Here is a 22,545-nt window from a genome sequence, read left to right as displayed (position 1 = left end):
CACTTTCTTACGCCATATACAAAAATAAACTCAAAATGGATGAGATTTAAATGTGAGACTCAAAACCATAAAACTGCTAGAAGAAAACATAGGCAGTACACTCTTTGACAATGGCCTTAGTAGTATCTTGTTGGATATGTCACCTTGGGCAAGAGCAACAAAACAAAAATAAACAAATGGGACTATATCAAACTAAAAATATTGCACAGCAAACTATTAACAACAGCAAAAAAGACAATCTACTTAATGGCAGAAAATATTTGCAAATGGTACATCTGATAAAAATTTAATATCCAAAATATATAAAAAACATACAGCCTAACACAGTTCTCAAAAAAAATCTGATTAAAAATGGGTAAAGGACCTAAACAGACATTTCTCTGAAAAGGACATACAGATGGCGAATAGACTTATGAAAAAGATGCTCAATGTCACTAATCATCAGGGAAATGCAAATTAAAAGCACAGTGAGTTATCACCTCACACCTGTCAGAATGGTTATCATCAATAAATCAAATAAAAAGTGCTGGCAAGGATGTGAAGAAAAGGGAACCTTTCTACACTGCTGGTGAGATTGTAAATTGGTGCAGCCACTGTGGAAAGCAGTATGGAGGAGCCTGAGAAACTTAAAAATATAGCTGCTATAAGATCTAGCAATTCTGCTTCTGGGTATTTATCTGAAGAAAATAAAAACACTAATTAAAAAGATATATGCACCCCCATGTTAATTGCAGCATCATTTACAATAGCCAAGAGATGGAAGCGGCCTAGATCAATAGACAAGTGGACACATACACACACAATGGAATATTATACAGCAAAAAAAGAGAGTGAAATCTTCCCATTTGCAACAACATGGATGGAACTACAGGGTAATTGTGCTAAGTGAATAAGAGAGCAAGAGAAATACTGTATGACTGTCATTTGTATCTCAAATCTAAAACCAAATAAATGAAAAAAACAAGATTAAACAGACCTACAGATATAGAGAACAAGCTGATGGGTGACAAAGGGAAGGAGGTGGGGGATGGAAAATAAAAAAAAAATGAATTAACACTAGAAATCGAATCAAAGACAGAATACAGGAAAACTCTTAAAAAAAAAGAAATATTGACATCCCTTTATTCCATTCTTTATTCTTCCCAGTTATCAAAATATATTCAAATAGAAATATTTCATCATTTTGCTGAAAAAGTTTTGCTATTTATTGTCAAATTGCTACCACTTACCTGAAGAGAAATTTTTATTCTCAATAGCAATGTATGAGAATGTTTACTTCATGTTACTCCTGTTGCACTTAATATTACCTGAAAGGTATTTTGCGCATTTTTATTATTACAATTATTTCTTGATTTTGCTTTGACTGTATTTTTTTGATCACTAGTGAGTCTGGACAATTTTTTCAACATTTTCAGAGATATTTCCTCTTTGGTGGATTTTATGTGTGATTACCTAAATTTCTATGTAGAGTGTTCATCTTTTAAAAAATTATTCACAAGAGTGGTACCTAATATTTTTACTAAATATCAAAAGTAAACTAAGGATCACATATAATTTATTTCCTTTGTTGCTAGTTTAATTTTAGATGATTTTTTCCAGTCAATAACAGGAGAAGCATCGTTCCTCCTCTTGCCATTTCAGGAGCTAACATATCAACTAAAAAGATCAGGCTGAGGCAAAGACTGAACCTGGAAAGGCTGTATCAACACCCTGCTGCAAACAGGGTGGTGGCCCCTGGGGACTCCTCTTCCCACAGCCCATGCTCTCTATCTAACCATGGGGGATCCAGAAATAAGAGGTGTGGATCTTGTTTGGTGGCTCTGATTCATACATTTCCTAAATAACTCGGATTTTTTGTTGTGTTTTGATTTTGGGTTTCTACACATCCCAGCAGTCCTGGCCTTGGGGGTCAACCGTGAAAGGAGACGATGCTGGTGTAGATGCACCACCACCCGAGAGTGTGTTACATCTCCACACCCCTTTTGTTTCCAGGCGTTTTGGTGTTGGCAGCCCTCTTAGGACAAAAATTCTGCTTGGATGTATTTTCACTTACACACATACTGGGGTTGATAAGAACAAAACTGCCTATCACAGCTGTTAAACAACTGGCGTTGGCTGACCTCTGCAAGTGCGGTTTCCACACGGGGGTGTGGTGTAGAGTGTGCACGTTTACACAATGCGTTTGGCATCACTGAGTCCCCTCAGAAGAATGCCTTGATATGAGCTGATTTTCTGGCAGTGACAAGAAACATACTTGAGTTTTTTCCTTCTCTGTTTTACAGTTCTTGACTACCAGCCATGGGCAGAAGTCACCATCTCTGCAGCTAAGAAATGCTGCTTTCCAAAATCCTTTGGCAGGATCTCCCAGAGATTTGTTTTTCTGCTCCTTCCTAAATTAGCCACAGTCTTCAAAGAAAAAAAAACAACAAACCTGACAAATCGATGGAGAAGAAACCAGCTCTAATTCTGCATATTTTTCCATGGAAAGTTGCAGAGTTTATGATCTATGACTAACAGAAGTGGACAAGAAAATTTTGGGGAAAACTGTGTGTACAGCCCAAGATCAGGTCGTTCTTTATTCAAAAAGCAACACGTGATACATATTCAAGATTTTATTAAAATCACTTGTAAGTTAACATAATATCTCAGTGGTTAAGAAAATTTTTAATAAAGCAAAAGAATGAGTTATGTGAATAAACAGAAGAGTGAACAGTGTTAACTGTGACATTTAAATGATTACATGGTTTAATTATTCTTTGGATAATAAGCTGCTCTGTGAACATCTATTCAAGGAACCGAAGCTTGTGCCTGCTATGGAATTTGCAGTTGAATTAGAGCTCTGTTTCCTGTCTTTGGTAATTTTAAGAAAACAAATGGAAATGGTTTTAAAAACTTTTACAAATCTGCCACTTACCAAAAGAAATGAAAAGGTAAGGAGGAGGGCACTAGGAAGACAGGTAGAAAGAAACACACACACACACACATACACACACATTGTACAGATGACCCTTGAACAACACCAGGGTTAGAAGTGCCAACCCCCACAGTTGGAAACCCACATATAACTTCTGACTGCCCCCAAATTGTATTAGTAATAGTCTCCTGTTGACCAGAAGTCTTATCAATAACATAACAGTTTAATAACACATAATTTGCATGTCATATGTATTATATAATGAATTCTTAGAATAAAAAAGAAAAATCTTATTAAAAAATCATATGGAAGAGAAAATACATTTCTAGTATTTATGGAAGGAATTCCATGTATAAGTGGACCCTCTCAGTTCAAACCTGTATTGTTCAAGGGTTAGCTGTATTTATTTGTGGGGACAGAGCAAGAGAGAACAGAAGCAATAATGAGAAAAGGGACCAGAAGTCCAGCCCATGCCAACCCCTTATTTGTTCTGGCTGCCAGGGGCTTCCGGCTGATCTTTTTCGATTTGTCATTATTTTCTTCGGTGGTTCCGGGTTTGCCTGCATGTGTCTGCCGTAGAGACTGAAAAGAGAGAGGAGGAAACTGTGAGATTTACCTCATTAACACAAGGCAAGCTTCTACTGGTAGAGTTTGAAACACCAGATTCATCTCCAGGGGTCATCAGTAAGTCAAAAGATGAGAAAACCAAGAGATCATTCTGCTGTCTCTGGGTCATACACTGTATTTAGGAATTAAGAATTCTCTTACACACACACACACTCCAGGAGGTCCAATTCTGGATGAGTCTCTTGGAATTTCACAGTCACTTGGGCTGGGTGCGAAAACACCCAATGAAGAGAGAGATGGGACTTCGAGAACTGATAACACTCAGCCCGATGTTCCGGACTGAAGCTCCAAGGGCTGTGAGTGTTTAAGTGACAACACAAACATTCGACAGAACCGAGCGTATCGAGTGTCCATTTAGTGAGAAGTGAGCATCACACCCAGCTTGAAAGCCCAGGGGCTGGATAATGTGACAGAGAGCAATGGTGTCCGAGCTGCGCTGGCTGCTCATGTCTGATTGATAGTGTTGGTGTGGCAACCACACATCAATGTCATGTTAATAAGTACCGCTGATTAAATGTTGACAAAGTGCCCCACAATTACAGTGGAAGGCACTCATCGCTGAGCAAACTTGCTCTGTGGCTGAGAGGACTGAACAGAACAGCAGATAGTAATTAATCAATAATTTATGAGTAATTCTCATTAAACTAAATTAAAAGCCACCCTAAAATAAATACAGCTCAACCTCAACTCCCTTTATTGATAAAACTGTGCCCCTGGAGAGCCTGGTGGGTGTCTCAGTTTCTGTCGAGGAAAGGCACTGCCTGACTCTGCCTGTTGCAAGGACTTGTGCCTACTGAACAAGGGGGGGCACAGAGACCGACCTCCCTGTACAAGCTCTGCCTTGTTCTGAGGTCCACTCGAGGAAGCGACGTCCTCTCCCGAGGCTTGCATTTTGCCAGGTGCACAGTGTGGCACTACTTGGCGTGTACCCATCTCTTGATGACACTGTGGTTGATGGCCTGAGGGATGGACCTGGCACACACAGTTGGTCCGCTGGTCAAGTGCTTGGGGAAAGTGGGACATTAGGGTTTTGATAGATGACCCTGTACTCTGTCTTCTCCAGAGGATTCCAAGCATCTCCTTGCAAGCAATCTGGGCTGGTTCCACCAACAGTGATTGTGAAGACAGGTCTCTGCTCTCAAGAAGCTTAGAAGACTCTGGGCAGAATCTGAATGGGCGGTAGACAGAAGAGAAGCTGGAAAAGGTAGGCCCAGCAGGTGCTGGGATGTTCTCCAGGGAAAGTGGGGAGCCATCTCTTGGGTCAGAGAGATACTGCATGTCCTGGACAGGTAGCATTTGAACCTGCAAATTAGCTTTCAACTTCTCTAAGCTTATACTTTTCCCTAATCTAATGGAGAGAGAAGCCCAGGCCTACCCAATCCAACAGTGGCTCCACAGGCAAAACTCTTCCTTCTTCAAGAGAACCTGCTACCAAGGAAAACAGATCTTTTTGTTTTTTGCCCCTCTCCCTCTTTAAAAAGGGCTGCAGGGGTCACAGACACTAGGGGCCTGGCTCTCAGATAAAGAACGGCTGATTTAGGCAAAGAGGAAAGTCTAGTCAGTCCAGCTTCCCTGCCATGGCTGCCTCAACCCTAGTGATGTCCCTGTCCTAATCCCAGAACCTACGACTGTCACCTTACATGACAAAAGGGATTCTGTAGAAGTAAATAAAAGTCCTGAGATGGAAAATTATCCTGCATTATCTGGGGGGAGAGGTCAACCTGTGTACCCCCTTCTCTCACCCCTCCCGCATCTCTCGCAGATGCATCTAACAGGCAGAGGAAACCCGGGGCTAAAGCAGACTTGTTGTTTATACTCCTTGATCACACGCTCTGAAACACACTTATGGTCTACCGGCTCTGCCCCCTCCTCCTCCTCCTAGGATGCTGCTTCCCTCAAGCTCTGGGGCTTACTGCCTCGGTGCTATGCTGGAAGGGAGGCCACTGGTCTCTGGGCTCCTCTCACTTGGCCCAAAGCAAAGCTCTCCCTCTGCTCTGTGCATTCACATGGCCCCAGGATCTTCAGTTATTGGGCATTCTCACAGCTTTGTGTGTCTCTCCTCTATTTTCCAAGTCCTTATCCTCATAAGTGATAAAAATATACACATTTTATAGACAACATCAAACTTTAAAAAAATCCACACAAATACAATGCCATGCTCCTGCACTGGGACATGCAGCAGTACTGAGGTGCTAGGAAAGGGGTATCCACGAGAATGAGGTCGGAGGAAGGAGAAGAGAAGACCTGATACAGGCCTGCTCTGTACCACGTCCCGAACTAGCAGCACGGAAGGCTTCCCGGAAGGGCTGGGGTTACCTGGGCCCTGAGGGTAGTCATCTAGCAAAGTCATTTCAGAAGGGGTACAGAAGCTCTCGGGACTCAGCAAGGCTCTTCTTTTCAGGAAGGAACTGGAATGTTCCCAGTTTCCATTCCCGCCTTTTTAGGTGCAGACCCCACTGTGTGCCTGAAGTTCCTGGGACTATACAGCAAGTCATTCCACAGGGCCAGATGGACAGCAGCCCTGGCACTTAAATCCTAGTTTTGCCATTTCCTAGTTGTTGACTCTGGGCAAATGATTAGCATCCCTTATCCCCACCATATCTAGGTTCCTCTGTACGTAAAAAACAAAACGAAAGCAAAAGCAAATGAACAAAAACAACGTGGTTTCCTCAAAGGGTGGCCATGGTAGTTAAATGAGCTGGCACTGTGACAAGCCTATTGCAAGTGGCCAGAGAATGCCTGTTGAAAAACAGGACTGATGTGGGGTTATAGTCAGAGTGATTAAATACAGGTAATTATATGATTACTTTACTTCTTAAGGGCTTTTTTCTCTGAAAAAAAAATAACATGGTATTTTCTGTCAATGCCAAATCCCCAAGCCATCTCTGGAAGAAAGGTTTGAATCCTGTTTGAAGAAAGCAACTAAGGCAGAGCTAAATGCGGCGTCCCACTTCCTCGGTGAGTCACCGCAGAGCCGGGATGACACTGCCCTTCCCTCTCCGTGTGATCCTTTCACTCCTCCAGCTCTGTGGGCAGATGCAAGTCGGTGCTTTACTAAGCAGCCATTCCCACATGGAGACATCACTGTGGCAGAGAACTAAGACAAGTGTCTCAGGGCCCAAAGCCTGGGACTCCATTCCTGGCTCTACCAGCAATGAGCCCTGGGCCTCCACTTGGGAAGTGTGCGGGCAGAATAATGACCCCTAAATGTCCACATCCTAATCCCTGATGCCTGTGAGTACATTATATTGCAAAAGGGGCTTTGCAGAGGTGATGGACTTGAGGACATTGAGCTGGAAAGATTAACCTGGATTATTTGGGTGGTCCCAAAGGAATCACAACAGTTTCTCAGAGGGAGGTAGGAGCAACCGCCCAAGGAATGCAGGTAACTTCTAGAAGCTTCCAGAAGGAAATGCATTCTTCCCTAGAGGCCCAGAGGAAGCAACCCTGTGGGTACCTTGATTTCACACTTCTGACCCCCAGAACTGTAAGAAAATACATTTGTTTTGCTTTCAGACAGCAGGTTTGTGGTAATCTGTTACAGCAGCAAGAGAGAACTCATATAGTAAGTGAAACTCTCTGGGCCTACACAGGGCAGCCTATCGGGAAGATCCTGCTTAATTACAGCAGGAAAAAAATAGAAATTTTCTGGGGTAGCAGCTCAATGAAAAGGAGGAAGGAAAAGTTAAAGATTAAGTTTCAGAAAGGATACAAAGTGTGCCCAAAGGAACAATGAGTTCTATTTCTACCAAAAAAATGGGAACTGGCAGGCAAGTGTGCCCTCTCTACCATAGTCAGACTGGACAGTCCCCGGCCCCTCCATTCTCTGAAGCTAACACCCAGGACTTGTGCTCTGAATGTACCTGGGATTAATTTATAGAGGGCCATGGAGGGTCACTGGGCCATGACACAGAGAGCTCAATGCCACTGAAAGAAGTCTGACTGTGTGTAGTTCCTAAGAGGAGGGGGCACACCACGGCACGTGAGGAAGTGTCAGGGTCGGTCAGGAGACAGCAGGAAGGAAGGAGAGAGTATGGCTTAGAGCCCTGATGGTGGTTTCATGAAAAGGAATAGATGAGGCAGAGTGTCAAGTTCGAGAGAGTTTAGGATTGGGTAGCTCGAATAATTTCAGTGGCCTCTAGACCACAGGATGGTCTCTAGTTGACTGGTACCCAGGAGAGGGGAAATGCTGTCTTGGTGTGTGTGCTTTAGACAAAGGGGCACAGGCTACGGAGTGGTGGGTGAGTATGTGAAAGGCGTACTTGCTGGCATGTTGGTTGCTGTCTCCAGGAGTTGGCTAACCCTGGGAAGGGCAGGCTCTCCTCAGCCAGCAAGATCCCCATGTGTCAAAGCCTCATAAAATATAGTAAATAAAAAAACCTGATTAATTAATATAGCCCACAGCCTTCAGGATGGATTTTTGTCCTCCTGACTATGCCACATCCTCCTCCCATGAAGCACCTTCCCCCTTAGGGCCTTGGTGACTACAGGTACTGGACCTGTTCCTTCTACCTCCTGCACTTGGGAAAACCCCAGCCATCCTTGAGACCCTAGCACAAGGCACTCCCCACACTAGCACAGCCCCTAAGTCCTCTGCTCAGGTGGCACCTGTCCCATCCTGCTGTGAGGATCCCCAGAGAACAGTCCCAGTCTTCACTCACTTCTCGTCCCTGAACCCTGCTTGGCTCTGACTTTGGGCAAGTGATTAACTTGCCACAGTCTGAGGTCCTCATTTGCAAAAGTAGGATAAAAAATTCCAGGTGCCTCACAAGGCTTTGGAGAAGATTAACTCTGACAGGGAAAAGGTCTTGACTGTTCAGGCACATAACAGGTGTTCCAGGACCGCTCCTGTCACCCTGGAAACTCTCACAAAGGTCCGTGACTCAGGCTCAGACGGCCAGTTCCTCCCACTTCTCAGATGCTCCTCCACGCACAGACCACAGCCAGGAATGCCACTCGGCCATCAGCCCCCTTTGCTGGGAGGTTTCCGGTGGGGACTGAAATCCAGCCATGCCAGCTGGAGGGGTGACAAAGGGAGCCTGGCTCCAGGTCACCAGTGGGGAGGACACCATGAAGGCAACCTATGGCAGAGTCTTAGGAAATCTCCCCCCTGAAATCTGAGGTTTATAGATGATAATTGGGAGACAATTAAGGAGGGGAAAACCCAGCAAAGAACAATCTAAAGTGACAGGAAGGGATCCATTATGCTCCGGAGTCTGATGAACAGGCTTCTGTCGCTAAAGAGAAATGAAAGGCGAGGTACATGTGGATGCTCTTGCTGTGGGTCATGAGTGTGCCAGGGCCACCAGGCCACATGGGCTCTCCAGTCGTTCCTTTGGGATGGGCCCTGTCCTGAACAGTTACCTGAAAACTCCCTGCCAAAGGCCAGCATTAGAGGAACCATTATGAAATGATTCCAGAGACTTCTGGGGTCACCAGACCGACCCCTTCAGAGGCACCTTGTGAAAGCAGCCACACACTGGCCACTGTAAGCTCATGCAACTGAGCACTCCTGCCTGCTGACACCCAAGACTGCACAGCAAAGAATCCCAGCCCACCAGAATCAGAATACATTTTGCAACAAGTATTATGTTAAGCAGGATGGCATGATGCTTTTCTATGATGGATAGGTCAGTTTTACCTACTGTGCACACCTGCATGTTTAGAGATCCAAGGGTCTCTTGCAGACTCTCAACCCCGTCACGGCCACAGCACTGTAGGCCAGTGTAGACTGCCCCACTCCTTCTTGAAAATGTCCTCCTTTGGTTGCAAGGCACTGTCCTGGTTGTCATTCTCTCTCTGGACACTTCTCTGGTCCTTGTATTTCTGCATTTATCTTCGTGTTCTCTATCCCAGAACAATCATCTGATTTTACAGCTTCGGTGATATTCTTGGAGCAGCAGCCCTCCACGCCACCACCATCCTCGGCCCCTGTGTGCCTGTTCTCACTTGGACACTCTGCCCTTAAACCCAGCTGAAACAGGTACAAGTTCTTTACCCCAGCTTCCACAGTCTGTCCCTCTATGTCCGCAAACCTTCAGGATCAATCTGAAGTCACTAAAGTCATTTTGACATCTGCCTCTTTTTTCGATCACCACATGAATCAGTGTGAGTGACACTTCCTCTACAAAAGACATGCTTAGCCTGGGACCAGGGAAGTATCTGAAACTCTACGCAAAGCTTTACTTTTCAGCAGGAGGAAAACACATTTTCATTAGCTTCTCAAAAGGTTCATAACTCAGTAGCTTAATTAGTCCCTATATGGTGTGTATTCTTATTTTCAACATCCTATGATCTTACCCATTCTCTTTTTCTTCTGCGCTCATCCAGGCCCCTATCACACGGCCACTGGATTATTATAACGGGTCCCTTCTTGGTTGACGCTGATCTATTCCCTCCTCTACTGTGTCTACATACAAGTGACAGAAGAATCTCTCCTTGGTTTACCCACGGAAAACGGCATCCACTGCTCATGTGACCAAGTACCCAGCCCGGTGCGTGGAACACAGCAGCCATGGGACACGCTACATCCACCTGACTTACCCACCCTCATCTCTCTGTTCCCCGGCCCACCTGAGTTCAGTAAGGCTGGTTTGGAGACAAGCAGTGTGGAGTGTAGGAAAGAGAGATCAAGTGTGAGTTCTGCCACATATTAGCTGAGTAACCATATTGAATCTCTTTCCAGAATATCTATTATCTTAGCTGGCAAATGGGAATATCTGCACATGTCTGCCTTTCAAGTGTATCTGATAGCCAGACCGGCTCCGGCTCACTGAAGTGCAGTGCTAAATCAACCCGAGGCCTGGGATTAGCCTTTCCTACCCACCAGCACTCCTTTTGGGCCTTTTTTTTTTTTTGGCTGATCAGTGTTACTACTGCTTGGACTGCCTGCCTGAGTTCTTTCTGTAATTCAGATCTCATCCGTATTTTTAGGTTTTTCACAGCCCCTCCACCTCCCTCCACCCCCCTCCACCCTCCACAAAATACTGCTGGGATTTATCAGGATTTCACCATGAAGCCCTTGATGATCCATAAAGTTGTTCCTGCCCCTGGCTTGTTATTTCAAAGTACCAGTAGAGGGCCTTTATGGAGGTGCTTAAACTGGCTACTATTCATTCAGCATTTACTGTCAGAACCACCCAGTTCTATTGTCTTCATTGTTCCAATGAGGAAACTGAGGCTTAGCAAGGTCGGGCCCTGATGGAACCCAGGCAATGGCTCCCAAAGGTCAAACTCTTAATTCACCAAATTATCTTGCCTCCCATCTTTGTAAATTTCTCAGTTTTGTCTTCTTAGCAAGCTGTCCATTTCCTTAAAGGCAGACTTCACTTCTTTTGTATTCTATACACTCAAGGCACTGCTGGAAGCACATTGTGTGCTATGTAAATATTGTCTTTCAGAATGCCAGGTATATGAGACGCACAATATGTTGTTCCTAAGTCATTTGCTCATGTCATCTGCCTCCCTTTTGTTATTTTGGGGGTTTCCATGGGAAGTCCTTATATAGGCCAAGAAAAGAACCAATTTTAAAATCTAAGTATATGGCCAGTGACACCAAATGAAGAGAAGTAATTTTGTTTATCATCTGTAATCTTATGGTAGGTTGCTAAATTTAAAATCTCCACAAATAAATCTGTGGACAAAGTGTGAAGCTGAGATTATAAATAAGCATTTGTAATAACTTTATTTATCCTATCTAGAAGGATGAGAGGCTGGTGACAGAACCTTAGCACATAAATTGCTGAGTCTTAAAGGAAAAAACATTAAGTTAGCATATTCTTATGAGAAGGCTCATTAATTCAAAAGGCAATGATTTTTGAAGATCAAACCCTCAGGAGATGGTTCCATGTAACCCACTAACCACAATATGCATCTTTCATGTTCACATTTCACATCATGACTCTCACTGCTCTCCATCACCAACACACAGTATAGAAAAACAGCATAGACACACATGTGCCAATGGCATCCATATAAACAGCCAAAAAATTTGTAGCTGGCTTACAACAGATACGAAGCTTTACGAACATGTGAAATATAAGGCAGATTTTAAGATATGCCACACATTCCAGACTTGCTATTTGCCCTCACCACCCCTACCCCACCTCCCCACCCCCACCACCCCCAGAAGGGAGAAATAAGAATTCTGGCAGAGAAAAACTAACAATCTCATGCACAAAAGATGCTCATTAAACTTCATCATCCTGTCTACTTTAATGAAGCTTTTACTTAATAAAAATTCCCCGAGCAGTTGCAAGGATATTAGGCAAGGTCTTTGGTTATGTATCAGAGGTCCGAGCTGTCACCAGCAAGCATGCAGTTCAGAGGTGTGGTCTCCGGGGAAGGAGCGAATACAGCTTTCACGGAATACATGCAGAGAAAAATCAATAACTGCAACTTGCTTCCCTGCTTAAGCATTTAAGAAAATAGGTAATCCTTTTAAATTAAACTGCAAAGTGCTAAATGTTGCAATTTCCAGAATAAACTAAAAGGAAAACAAAACAAGTCTAAGGGATTTTAAATGAGCTACTTCTTCAATAGATTTCATAATTAAGATTTAAAAATATTATTATGGAAAGAATTATTTTGTGATCTAGTACTTGCATCCACAGAGGTTTTTAAAAAAGACATCCAACCATATATGTTGCTATGTGTTTGTAATACACGGATAGATATATAAACCTATTCATAAATATGAGAAAGGGAAAAGTTATTTTTATATTTGTGTTGACCCCCTTCAAATATGATTCCTAAAAAAAAATAAACCCACTACTTTAAAATTTATTAACTTGAATCTGGTTCTCAAAGGTTATGTAATAGTTACCGAATAGATCCTTTAACATGCATAGCTGGATGTTAATACTACATAACCACAAACTGCTGCTTTTGTCTATGTCATCATATAACCCCTTTAAATTTCTCACCCTCAATACATTCTGGGCCGGAGAGGTTACAACAGGTAGGGCAAGAGTGGGGCACTACCCAAATCTGAATCTAAAGGCAATAAGATTGTCCTTTATGTGCTGAGTGACAATATCAACACAAAATGGATCAAACAGAAACATGAAATGTCACCCCAAATAATACGAGCACAAGTCTTAGGCAAGCAAAACTTGACTATAACCAGAGCATGGGTATTGAAAAAAGAGATCTTCTGCCCCTCAGAAGAGTGTTGGCCAGCAGTGCGGTGGGGTAAATGCTGGCAGTGAAAGTAAGCACCCGCTGGAGAAAGGCAGAGAGGACTCAGGCTGTCGATGCCTTGACAGGGCCATGTCTCCAAGAGGATGCGGAGACACACATGGGGCCACCGGAGTCACAGAAATGCTGACCTCGCCCACGTGGTCCAGCTCTCCCCTCTCCCCCCCACTCCTCCCACATTCCCAATCCCCAGTACAGGGTAAAGGAGTCAGGCCCCTGTCCACGTCTGAAGTTTGAACTTGCTATGCACTCTGTCTGAAAAGTTCTCCTCCAGGTCTCCTGGAGACAGGCACAGTTGCCAGCCCCATTTTACAGGTGAAGGGATAGATGCACGGAAAGGTTAAATTGCTTTAATGTGACACAGGCACTCTCCTGACTCCAGTCTAGCTTCGCCGCCCCAGCTTTAGCGTCGCAGCATGACCCACTCGGTTTCAAACCTTTCATTTTCCTAATTTAACTAAAAGGGAAGTACTTTCTTCCCTTTTAGTTAAATTAGGAGCCATATCTGAGGCCAGCCCTGTTGACACCTGTGAAGAGAGCCCACCTGGGAGGAAGCCCACACAGACAAAGCAGAACTCGAAGATGCAGCGAGATGACATCAAGCCCCGCTCTCATGCCATGCCTGAAGTCCGTTGTGTCCTGGGCGATTTTCAGTATAAAATAACTAAGTAATGCTCACTGCTCTGAGGCTCTGTGCTCCTTGCAGAGCGGTCTTTTTGCCCACATGACCTGTCTTTGACCACATCCATTTCCTTCACAGCAGCGGTCACGTTTATTTGCTTACTTGTCTCCTGCCGCCCGAAAGAGCAGGACCTCGTCCGTCCCGGTCAGTGTGCTCGGTGACTGCTATGCCATGGGCATGCAATGCACGTCTGCTGACTGCCTGAACGACTGCAGGACGTACCGGAAGTGTCCAACTATGAGAGCGCCTTCCCAACTGGATCGCTAGTGCCTTGAAGCAGTGACCATCTTAGTCAGTTTGTTCCTCCAGCGCCTGCCACACAACAGCCACCCGGTAAATACTTGCTGGTGGACTGGGAGAGTATCTGAGCCAGGGAACATTTCCCGACGTCCTCACTTCCATGCTCATCAATAATCTATCAGTGTCCCATCTAGAACTGTGTACTCACAGAATATGTCCTGTGCAGGCCAAGGGGCTGTTCAAATCTGGTTTCTACATCAGTTTCTTATGTGTTTTGCTCAGTTTCTGCAGGGCTCTGAGTCTGGAAGGCTGAGGACGTGTCTGGGGATGGAGTGAGTGCATCACGGCACCGTTTATCTCGTGAGGCCCCTTGGGAGCCCGGTCTGTCATCCTCTCGTGGAGAATCTTGCTCACAGTACCGTGACCAGGGGTTCCCATTAAATCTGTCTAATGTACAATGGGCTCTGTTGAATATTAATCATATCTGATATTAGTAAGGACCAGCTGAAGATAGTAATTGCTTATAGAACAGAATTAAGTTAAAATGAACATCATAAAATCAGTGAGTTTTTTAAGTCAGAATGGATTTTTATTATGGATATATCAGAGTCTCTCTGGTCTCGTGTGGTGCCTTCACGAACAGCTCCAAGTGCTGTATGACCTCTAAATTACTAAGCTTGTGATCACAACAGCAAAATTCATGTAGTAATGACTATACAGTCGCATTTCCACATGAAGCTTCTGTGCAATTTTCTATATATTAACTCATTTAAATCTTACACAATCTCACATGAATGACAGAAATCCTGTGGGGTCCATATTTGTCCTGTGGCTCTAAATGTAAATAATGCCACCATTACCAATGCTTTTTCTTTCTTTCTTTTGTTTTTCAGATAAGGAAAAATGTGGAGCTATCACTCCTCCTCCTCTTCTTCCTCCTTCTTTTGTGGTTAACATAGTCGACTCTGCTCCTGGGACCGTACTGCCCTCTCAGTTTCTCTCAGCCCAAGTGACTTGGTGACTTTGACCATGGTAGGTGACCCACGGGTGAGTCAGTGGAAAGCTAGACATCTCTTTAAATTTAAGTACAAAGCTGTAGTTCCAGAGTGCAGGGCAAATAACACTGAATGAGACTCAAAAGGTGCTGGGGTTGATCCACAATCCATGTTTCCCTGTCAGAAAATCAGGCATATGGACTTCAACAGGTGGTGACTGTCAGCCCGTGAGCCGCCACTCACCCTCACGCCCTGATGGGCGCTGGGTCAGGCCGCTTAGAGCACTCTAGGCAACGGCCTCGGCTGGGTCAGAGGTGGGCATCTGAGTGGAACTTGAACACTTTAAGCATGAAACTTGTTCAGCATTGTGTATTTTATCAGCTCATCTACCCTTAAGCAAAGTCATGTTAACTGAAACCTCAAAGGGCTCGCATCTCTAAGGTTCTTTCTATATTCTGGTTAGGTTACAGCATGATGCCTGAGATTTTAGACAACACTGTACCATTTGTCCCTTCTCCCTGTCCACCACAAATTTTCTGTGAGGTGAGTTACATCCATTGAGAGACAGAGCAAAAAAATTAAAAAAAAATAACCTTAGAAATTAAAACCAGAAAGCATCCATCTACCTACAAGCAGACTTGCCCACACAGTGCCCTAGCCAGAAGCCTCTCACCAGGGGGAAGTCAGGAAGAAGCAGCTACAAGTAAAATCCACTCACGACCTCTGGCCATTTCCCCGGCAAAGCTGAACTCCCTCACATAAGCTGGGCTCTTTCTGAAATGCCAAACCCCATATTTGGAAAACATATCCAGTTGACTTGTGCCTTCCCTCCATTCCTGATCCCAGTCACTGAATTGTTGGCCAGTGGTAAGGAGAGACTGGTAGACCAGGAGGAGCTAGGCTTTCAAGGGCAAAGGAACAAAGTGGTATTTGGGAAAAAGCCAACAGCTGTCAAAAGAATCGTGGAGAAGACATCTGAGGGAGCTCAACAGTAGATGAGTCTCTGGACCCCAGACTTTCTTTAGTTTGACTTTCATGTTTTTGAATTTTGTGGAAAAAACATACTCCAAAAGGAATTAAAATTAAAAAAATACTTTAGCCCTAATATATTAAGTAAGTATTAATGTATGTTATCCAATTCCTTCTAGTTTCTTTAAATTAGATTTTTAAGGGTCTCAGAAATTTATGGTCTCTGGGCACAAAAAGGGTAAAAACCAAGATGTTTGTGGTTAATTCCTAAGTAAAAACAATATAGTAGAAGATTCTGTGCATCACTGGTAAATCCGGGTAGAGACCCTGAGAATGCATCAAGGGGAGGGTGGGAATCTCTGTTGGGACTCAAGTCTTAGTTACCTGATGCCCCAACAGGCCTTGCTGACTCGGAGCAAAACTGTGGCTGTAGGGGGGGAGAGAAGAGCTAAAGCTTGTCACAACAGGCCTTGTCATCCAAGAATCTCAAGTGTTTCATCTAGGAATCTCACCCACGAAACACTCCTGGAAGGTGTCGGAGCATTCCAAATACAGACGGTGAAAGTGAGGTGGAAGTCAAAGCGTGAGGTGGAGGTGCCAGAAGCCGGAGCGTCTGTGGAGCACCACCTGGGCTGCTCTTCATGAGGGCTTTCAGCACAGCCAGAGGTGTGGCCATGAGGTGGCCAGTAGGACCACACCGGCGTGAAAAACCACAGAGGGAATGTGCACATAGTAGTTCTCTCAAATACTAACAAACCACGTTCCATAATAACTGACGCAAGCTGACCTATGTTCTCAGGGAAAAATATTCTCCCTGAATAGCTATTAATAACCAAGAAGAATTCTGCCTGACATATTTTCCCGAGATGGCAAAACAAGCTCATCTTAGTAAGTAGTGCCTGCTATGTTGACTAGCTACAGTAAGTTAACTTCCCCCCTCACAAGTATTTCAGAAAGCTGTTCTTTAAAATTTATTTTAAAACACATATTAGTACTTCCAATTTATAGAAACATATTTCATACTTTCATATGGCTATAGAATAGCTCTGATCAAAACATGAGATCCACAATGTAACTTAATTTTTCTAGTAGCCATATTTAAAAGGCAAAAAGGCACAGATGAAATGAACTCTAATAATATATTTCACTTAACCCAATATACCCAAAATATGGTTATTTTAACATGTAATCAATATAAACAGTGATTAAAGATAAATTTTATCCTTAATTTAAATATAATTGATTTAGTAAGTATGTCATATAATCGTAATTATTTTTTGGTACTGCGTGTCTTTGAAATCTGGTGCGTACTTCATAGCACGTCCCATCAGACAAGGTGGCACGTGAGGGCTCGAGAGCCACGGGTCTTCGGCCATTACCGCCACGCGCGGCACAGACGGGCCACTTCATCGTCGTGGCACGAGGCAGTGTCGTGTACTTTTTGAAAGCTGTTGGACCCTTTCTTTGCATACGGTTGCTTTCAGTGCTTTAGGAAAAGGAAGGATAAATAAATACACCAAAAAAACTTTCTTGAAAGGTAATCTCACTTACCTAGAGGCCCGCCCAATATCTTTAATTGTTTATAATAGTTCTGGGTATGAGTCTGGAAAGGTCTTCAGGCCAATACAAATAACTCCTGAAGCTCATGAACACTACTTGGTTGGCAGAAAGCAGAGTCAGTCCCTCCCCTTCCCAAAGCAAGAAAACGTAAAAACACCTTTAAAAGCCGCCAGTGCTCAGCCTGCAGCAGGCCGCAGTGCACTGTCCGTGAGGCTCTCACTAGGAGGGGTGAAGAGGCAGCGGCTCCAGGCAGAGTGTCTTCACCAGTGTGGCCGTTTCCCTGCAAGCCAGGCTGTGTCACCTGGCTGTGTGCTCCTTGTGAAGCAGCGAATACTACACCTGGACTCTGGTTCTCCACCCTGCTCCTGCTCTGCCCCTTTCCATCCCTGACTTCAGGGCAGGAGTCTGGGGGCTGTAGGGAGGTCTACGGAATCTCAGTGCAGTGGCCACAAGGTGAGGCAGCCCCACCAGGCTTTTGTAAAGGAGAGAACAGGTGCTTAGAAGAGATAGGAGACATGTATCAAACCTGCTGGCTACAGTGAGGTAATAGTATTTTTAAATTTCCCATTTCTTCTCAAGGTGTTTTTCCCCATAAAACTCAGAAATATGAAATTGAAAACTAAAGGAAGGGGAGACCCAAAGACCCATCTACTACTGAGCTCCTATAGGTGCCTTCATTATTCTTTTGACAAATGTTGACTTGTTCCCAAATGCCACTGCTCCTCTCCCTGCAGCAACATAGCCCGTCACCCATTAGCCTCGCCAGGGCCGTGGTTGTGTCTGTGTCTCCCGTGTCACTGAGGGCTGCCACGCTCACCTCTGGCTTGTATCACTGGGGAGCCTCTCTTACAGAGGGCATTTGACAGAGCTGACTTACAAACCACCCACAGTGACCAAGGCTGGTATGACCCCTGAACACTGGCTGCGTGGCCCGGGCTCCTCTAGGCCTTAGTTTTTCCATCTGTAAAACAGGAATTATAAGCAGGCCTACTATACTGCTTACAGTTGTGAGGACTGAATGAGAAAATCATGTAAAGAGCTTATCACTGTGTCTAGCCACACATTAAGCATAAATTTCCCCTCTTTTTCTTTTAATCCTCACCCAAGGACTTTTTTTTCCCCCATTGCTTTTAGAGAGGAAGGGAGAGAGAGAAACATCAACTCGTTGCCTCCCATGTATGCCCGAACTGGGGATCATATTTACCTTGACCAGGCCTTGAACTCACAACCTAGGTACGTGCCCCGACTAGGAATCGAACCCATAACCTTTCAGTTAGTGGGATGGCACTCCAACCAACTGAGCCACACCAGCCAGGGCAAGCTTTCTCTTCTTATTACAATCACTATTAAGAGGCGTTAGGTCACTCTGTCACTTTTTTTATTTATTTATTTTTTTTTTTAGAGACAGAAAGGAAGGGAGAGGAGGGAGGGAGGGAGGGAGGAACACTGGTTTGTTGCTCCACTTATTTATGTACTTATTGGTTGATTCTTGTTATGTGTGGAGATCAAACCCACACATATGGGCGTATTGGGACAACACTAACCTACTGAGCTACCCAGCCAGGGCCCACTTCATCACTTTTGCAGGATTTCATCTCAAATGAAAAAGTAAAGGCACAAGCCCTAATTTGTATGACTTCATAATCCAGTAAAGAGAGAGGGAGAGAGGGAGAGAGGGAGAGAGGGGGAGAGGGGGAGAAGGACAAAGGGGGAGAATGGGGTGGCTAGGGATGGGGGAGGGTTGTGGGGGGAGAGAGAGAGAGAACATGAATCTCTTTCTATGCTTGGCACCTTTGCAGAAGTTAAAATGTCTGGCAGACTGTTGGGGAGGCCCAGTTTTGAATTTCTTCTATGATAATTTGCAGCTGGGTAACCTTGGTGAACGTAACCTCTCTGAGTGTACTTTTTCTTCTGGGTAATGGGACTGTTAATAATACATACTCCACAGAGTCATTAGGAGGATGATGTCACAGTTTCTTTCCAAAGAGATATTTCTTAAACATGGTAACACGTAAGCTTGAGGAAAATAGAAAATGGAAGGGAATGGGGGTTTTGGAAATAAAATTATCAACAATTTAGTCACTTATCTAGCTGATCTCTTCATAAAGTATATAAAAACGTCTGATCACTATGTTATATACCTAAAACTAATATAATATTGCCTGTCAATTGTAATTTAAAAATTTAGAGTTCAGTCACTTTTTGAGCCTGGTCTTCATCCAACACACTGGCCAACACCAAAGACAATTGTGGGAGAAAGAAGGCCCAGTTTCTTTGCTCTGTCCAGGGCTCTGAAGGGGAGGCTCGCTAGGACTAATTGAAAAAATGAACAAGGGTATTGAGCACATCTTCCTTCCTCCTCTTGCTTCAGCTCTCCCATTCACACGCTAAGCTGTTCTTGAATCTATTCAGATGGGAACCACATTACGTAACAGTCAATAATCTTTATGGTAACTCTGCAGTGAAAGTGTCATTTGTTGTAATGAACACTGATCGTAAGTTAAGCCCTTAGCTACTGTCTCTGTTATTTTTCATTATACTGTTCCTTGCTCTGTTATATTTCAGGAGTACTGAGGGAATTCAACCAACTATGTTCACCAGTCAGCTCTTCGTTACTCAGATTAGATTCTGCTAAGATGCAATGGAGCAATTTGCAAACGCACTGAATCTCAGGAAATGCATCAGACACCAGTTACACGTTCTCCTCTGCCAATGCCAGCAGGCGCCCTGCCTTCTCCCTGTTTTTTTTGTCCTCTTAATTTGCTATTTTTCTTTCTATGTATCTTCCCTTCAACTCACAGTATGGTTCTCCAGGCCCAAATCAGAGAGAGTGTTAACAATGTGTTTCTGGTAATTTGTTTTTTCAGTAATGACTCTGTTCAATTTGACACCCAGAATAAAGTTTCCAAAGTCATTGTCACATCTTACACAGCTCTCCCTTACAAACGCCCCTCTGCTTACATTACAGCCCTTCCCTCTCCAGCTACTTTGAAGGGCACTAACTCCAAAAGGCACACCAGTGAGGAAAAGCTGGAATTCTTCCATTAAAAAAAAACCCACTGTGAAAAATTCATTTTGCACATTATATGTTAAGTCTGAGAGTGAAATTTCCATATGCCTCTGTGTTCCAAGCTCTTGGAATTGCTTATAAGTAGGCTATGAGCCCCTGGAGAGACCGCATCACTGCCACACCTCATGTCACCGGCATGAGGGCTCGGAGACCACATGGGCCGGCGCTAGCCACTAACACTTGCAAGCTTTACCTCTCTTACTGGGTCTGAGGCCTTCGCCCACCCCCACCTGACACCGGGCTTCATTACTTCTCATTGAGGCCATAAGCTCCACTCCCGTCTGCCGTGGTGCCAGAGTATAACTTAAAATATTAAGAACGACACCTGCAGGCACCAAAGATCTAGGCTCGCCACCCTGGGTGTCTTTTCAGTGCAGACCTGGCTGAGAACGCTGCCTTTTCGACGGATGGAAGGGGACTCAGCGGGGCCTGCGGCAGCGATGCCACCCACGCTCCCTGTTACTGCTCTTTTCTCATGATACACATCAGAGAAAAGCTGAGAAGAAACTTGCACTAAAATGTCTACAGCTCTTTTAAAACACTAAAAATTTTTCCCCGACATTACACAGTACTCTGGTGAGTGCAGGAGACTACTGACGGATGTGAGGGTCACATGTATGTAACGTACATAAAACGATCTCACACCGGGTCATTTTCTTGGGAAGTTTGCAGTTGTGGGCAGGGCGGGCAGGGAATGAAGTCCAGAGAAAACAAGTTCAGTCTACAAGTAAGGAGGGTTAATTCTTTTAAATTTGAGATGAGCCGTATGCGCCCTCCCATGATGAACATGGACAAAACTGGTAAAAAAAAGTCCTTCTGTACCTAAGGGAAGTACACATGCTGAGTAGTTACACAACCAAAATCTCAATTTCTAATTGAGTGTAACACATGAAAACAATCAACAAGCAAAAAGCATTACAAACTTTTAGCAGTGAAGAGACAGACAGCATTTAACAAGAACTACACAAAAAAAGAAAGCTCCTTAAAATAGTACAATAGATTTACCTCGTATTCAAAAGGAACTACTACAGGATCTATCACCACACAGAACCACAGAGGCAGGAACTGTTAACCTGTCGGAGCCTCATCTTACTCACATATCAAGTGGGCATTTCCCCGCCACCTAACTCAGCTGTTATGAGGTTAAATGTCAGATACTTAGCAAATCTTGAGCACAAGGTTCGTGACTGTTACTCAAATACTCCACTCAAAGCACGTCTGTCTATTATGAAGTACTATGAAATTAAAAATGAATGGAAAGACATCGATAGAAGAATGTTTAAATAAAAATATCATGTGTGTTAACACCCATGAAGTTGAAAAAATGTTCTATGCATCCTGCAGGCAAACTACTGTCTATAGGGCTTGCCTAACAAGGAGCCCCACATTCACCTCGGTCTCCTCAATCTGGTTCTGTTTCTGAGTCCTCACTAGCGGAAAAGTAGGTGGTGGCTTGGCCTACTCTCATTACTCCTTCATGACAGCAACAAGAATAATGGCTGTCACTAAGAACCTAAGAGCGAACCAAACTTGAACTTTTCAAAAAATAAAAAAACATTGTTAACACTTTTTTGTTATTCTATTACAGTTGTACCCATTTTTCCCTCTTTGTCCTCCTCCACCCATCCCACCCCACCCTTTCTTATGGTAGGTAGGTAACACTTAATCTCACCCAGAGACATTTGCATTAAAAAACCACCAACCACCAGCGAAAGCAGAGGGAGCAGACCCACTGCCTGCTTCCATCAGTACAGACTATTTTGGCTGGGAACCCCAACAAGAGGTGGCTGGCCAGCCCTCTGCCCAAAGACACAGCAGAAATTAAATCAACTCTGAAAGAATGCTGACCCCATGACATATGGACACATGAACATTTGTACATGCGTAGAAAATGGACATTTCTTAGCTAGACTTATAAAGAAAAATGGAACTTTAGCTGTAATTTGAGCTATATCTTTTCTTTGTTATTTAACTTATACATCTTATTTTTAAAAGAGAGGAATAGTCTTCAACCCATTTAGAAATTCAGATGTCTCCCACTTAAACATAACTTTTACTAGTACCTTGGTAAATTTCTTTCAAGTTTATATCCAAAATATTTTTTGGGTGGTAATGATCATAGGTTATAATTTTATAATTAAGTTTATAATCTTAAAGAAATGGTATAGCATCAGTACTTACCACATATTCATACACAAAACTACTAGAAATCCTACTGTATTTCATAATTAATGTAAACATTCCTTTGTTTGGGACAGATTGCTTCCATTTTAACAGAAAAGCACCTTCA

At 43.8% G+C, this 22,545-nt stretch overlaps 1 protein-coding gene across 4 annotated transcripts in view; it reads right to left on the bottom strand.

Annotated features, from left to right (window-relative positions):
- Nucleotides 1–2,597: 2,597 nt before the first annotated feature.
- RSU1 (Ras suppressor protein 1) overlaps nucleotides 2,598–22,545 on the bottom strand; it is a 186,193-nt gene continuing 166,245 nt past the window's right edge. For all 4 annotated transcript variants that reach the window (XM_036023827.1, XM_028507762.2, XM_036023841.1 and 1 more), the window contains one exon: nucleotides 2,598–3,496. In XM_036023827.1, the coding sequence (XP_035879720.1) occupies nucleotides 3,301–3,496 (196 nt within the window). In that variant the 3' untranslated portion in view covers nucleotides 2,598–3,300. The remainder of the gene's footprint in view (nucleotides 3,497–22,545) is intronic.

The sequence above is a fragment of the Phyllostomus discolor genome, chromosome 1 (genome assembly GCF_004126475.2).
Source record: "Phyllostomus discolor isolate MPI-MPIP mPhyDis1 chromosome 1, mPhyDis1.pri.v3, whole genome shotgun sequence".
NCBI classification, from domain to species: domain Eukaryota; kingdom Metazoa; phylum Chordata; class Mammalia; order Chiroptera; family Phyllostomidae; genus Phyllostomus; species Phyllostomus discolor.
The sequence above is the reverse complement of the archived record's forward strand: the minus strand, read 5'-3'. Positions and strand labels throughout refer to the sequence as shown.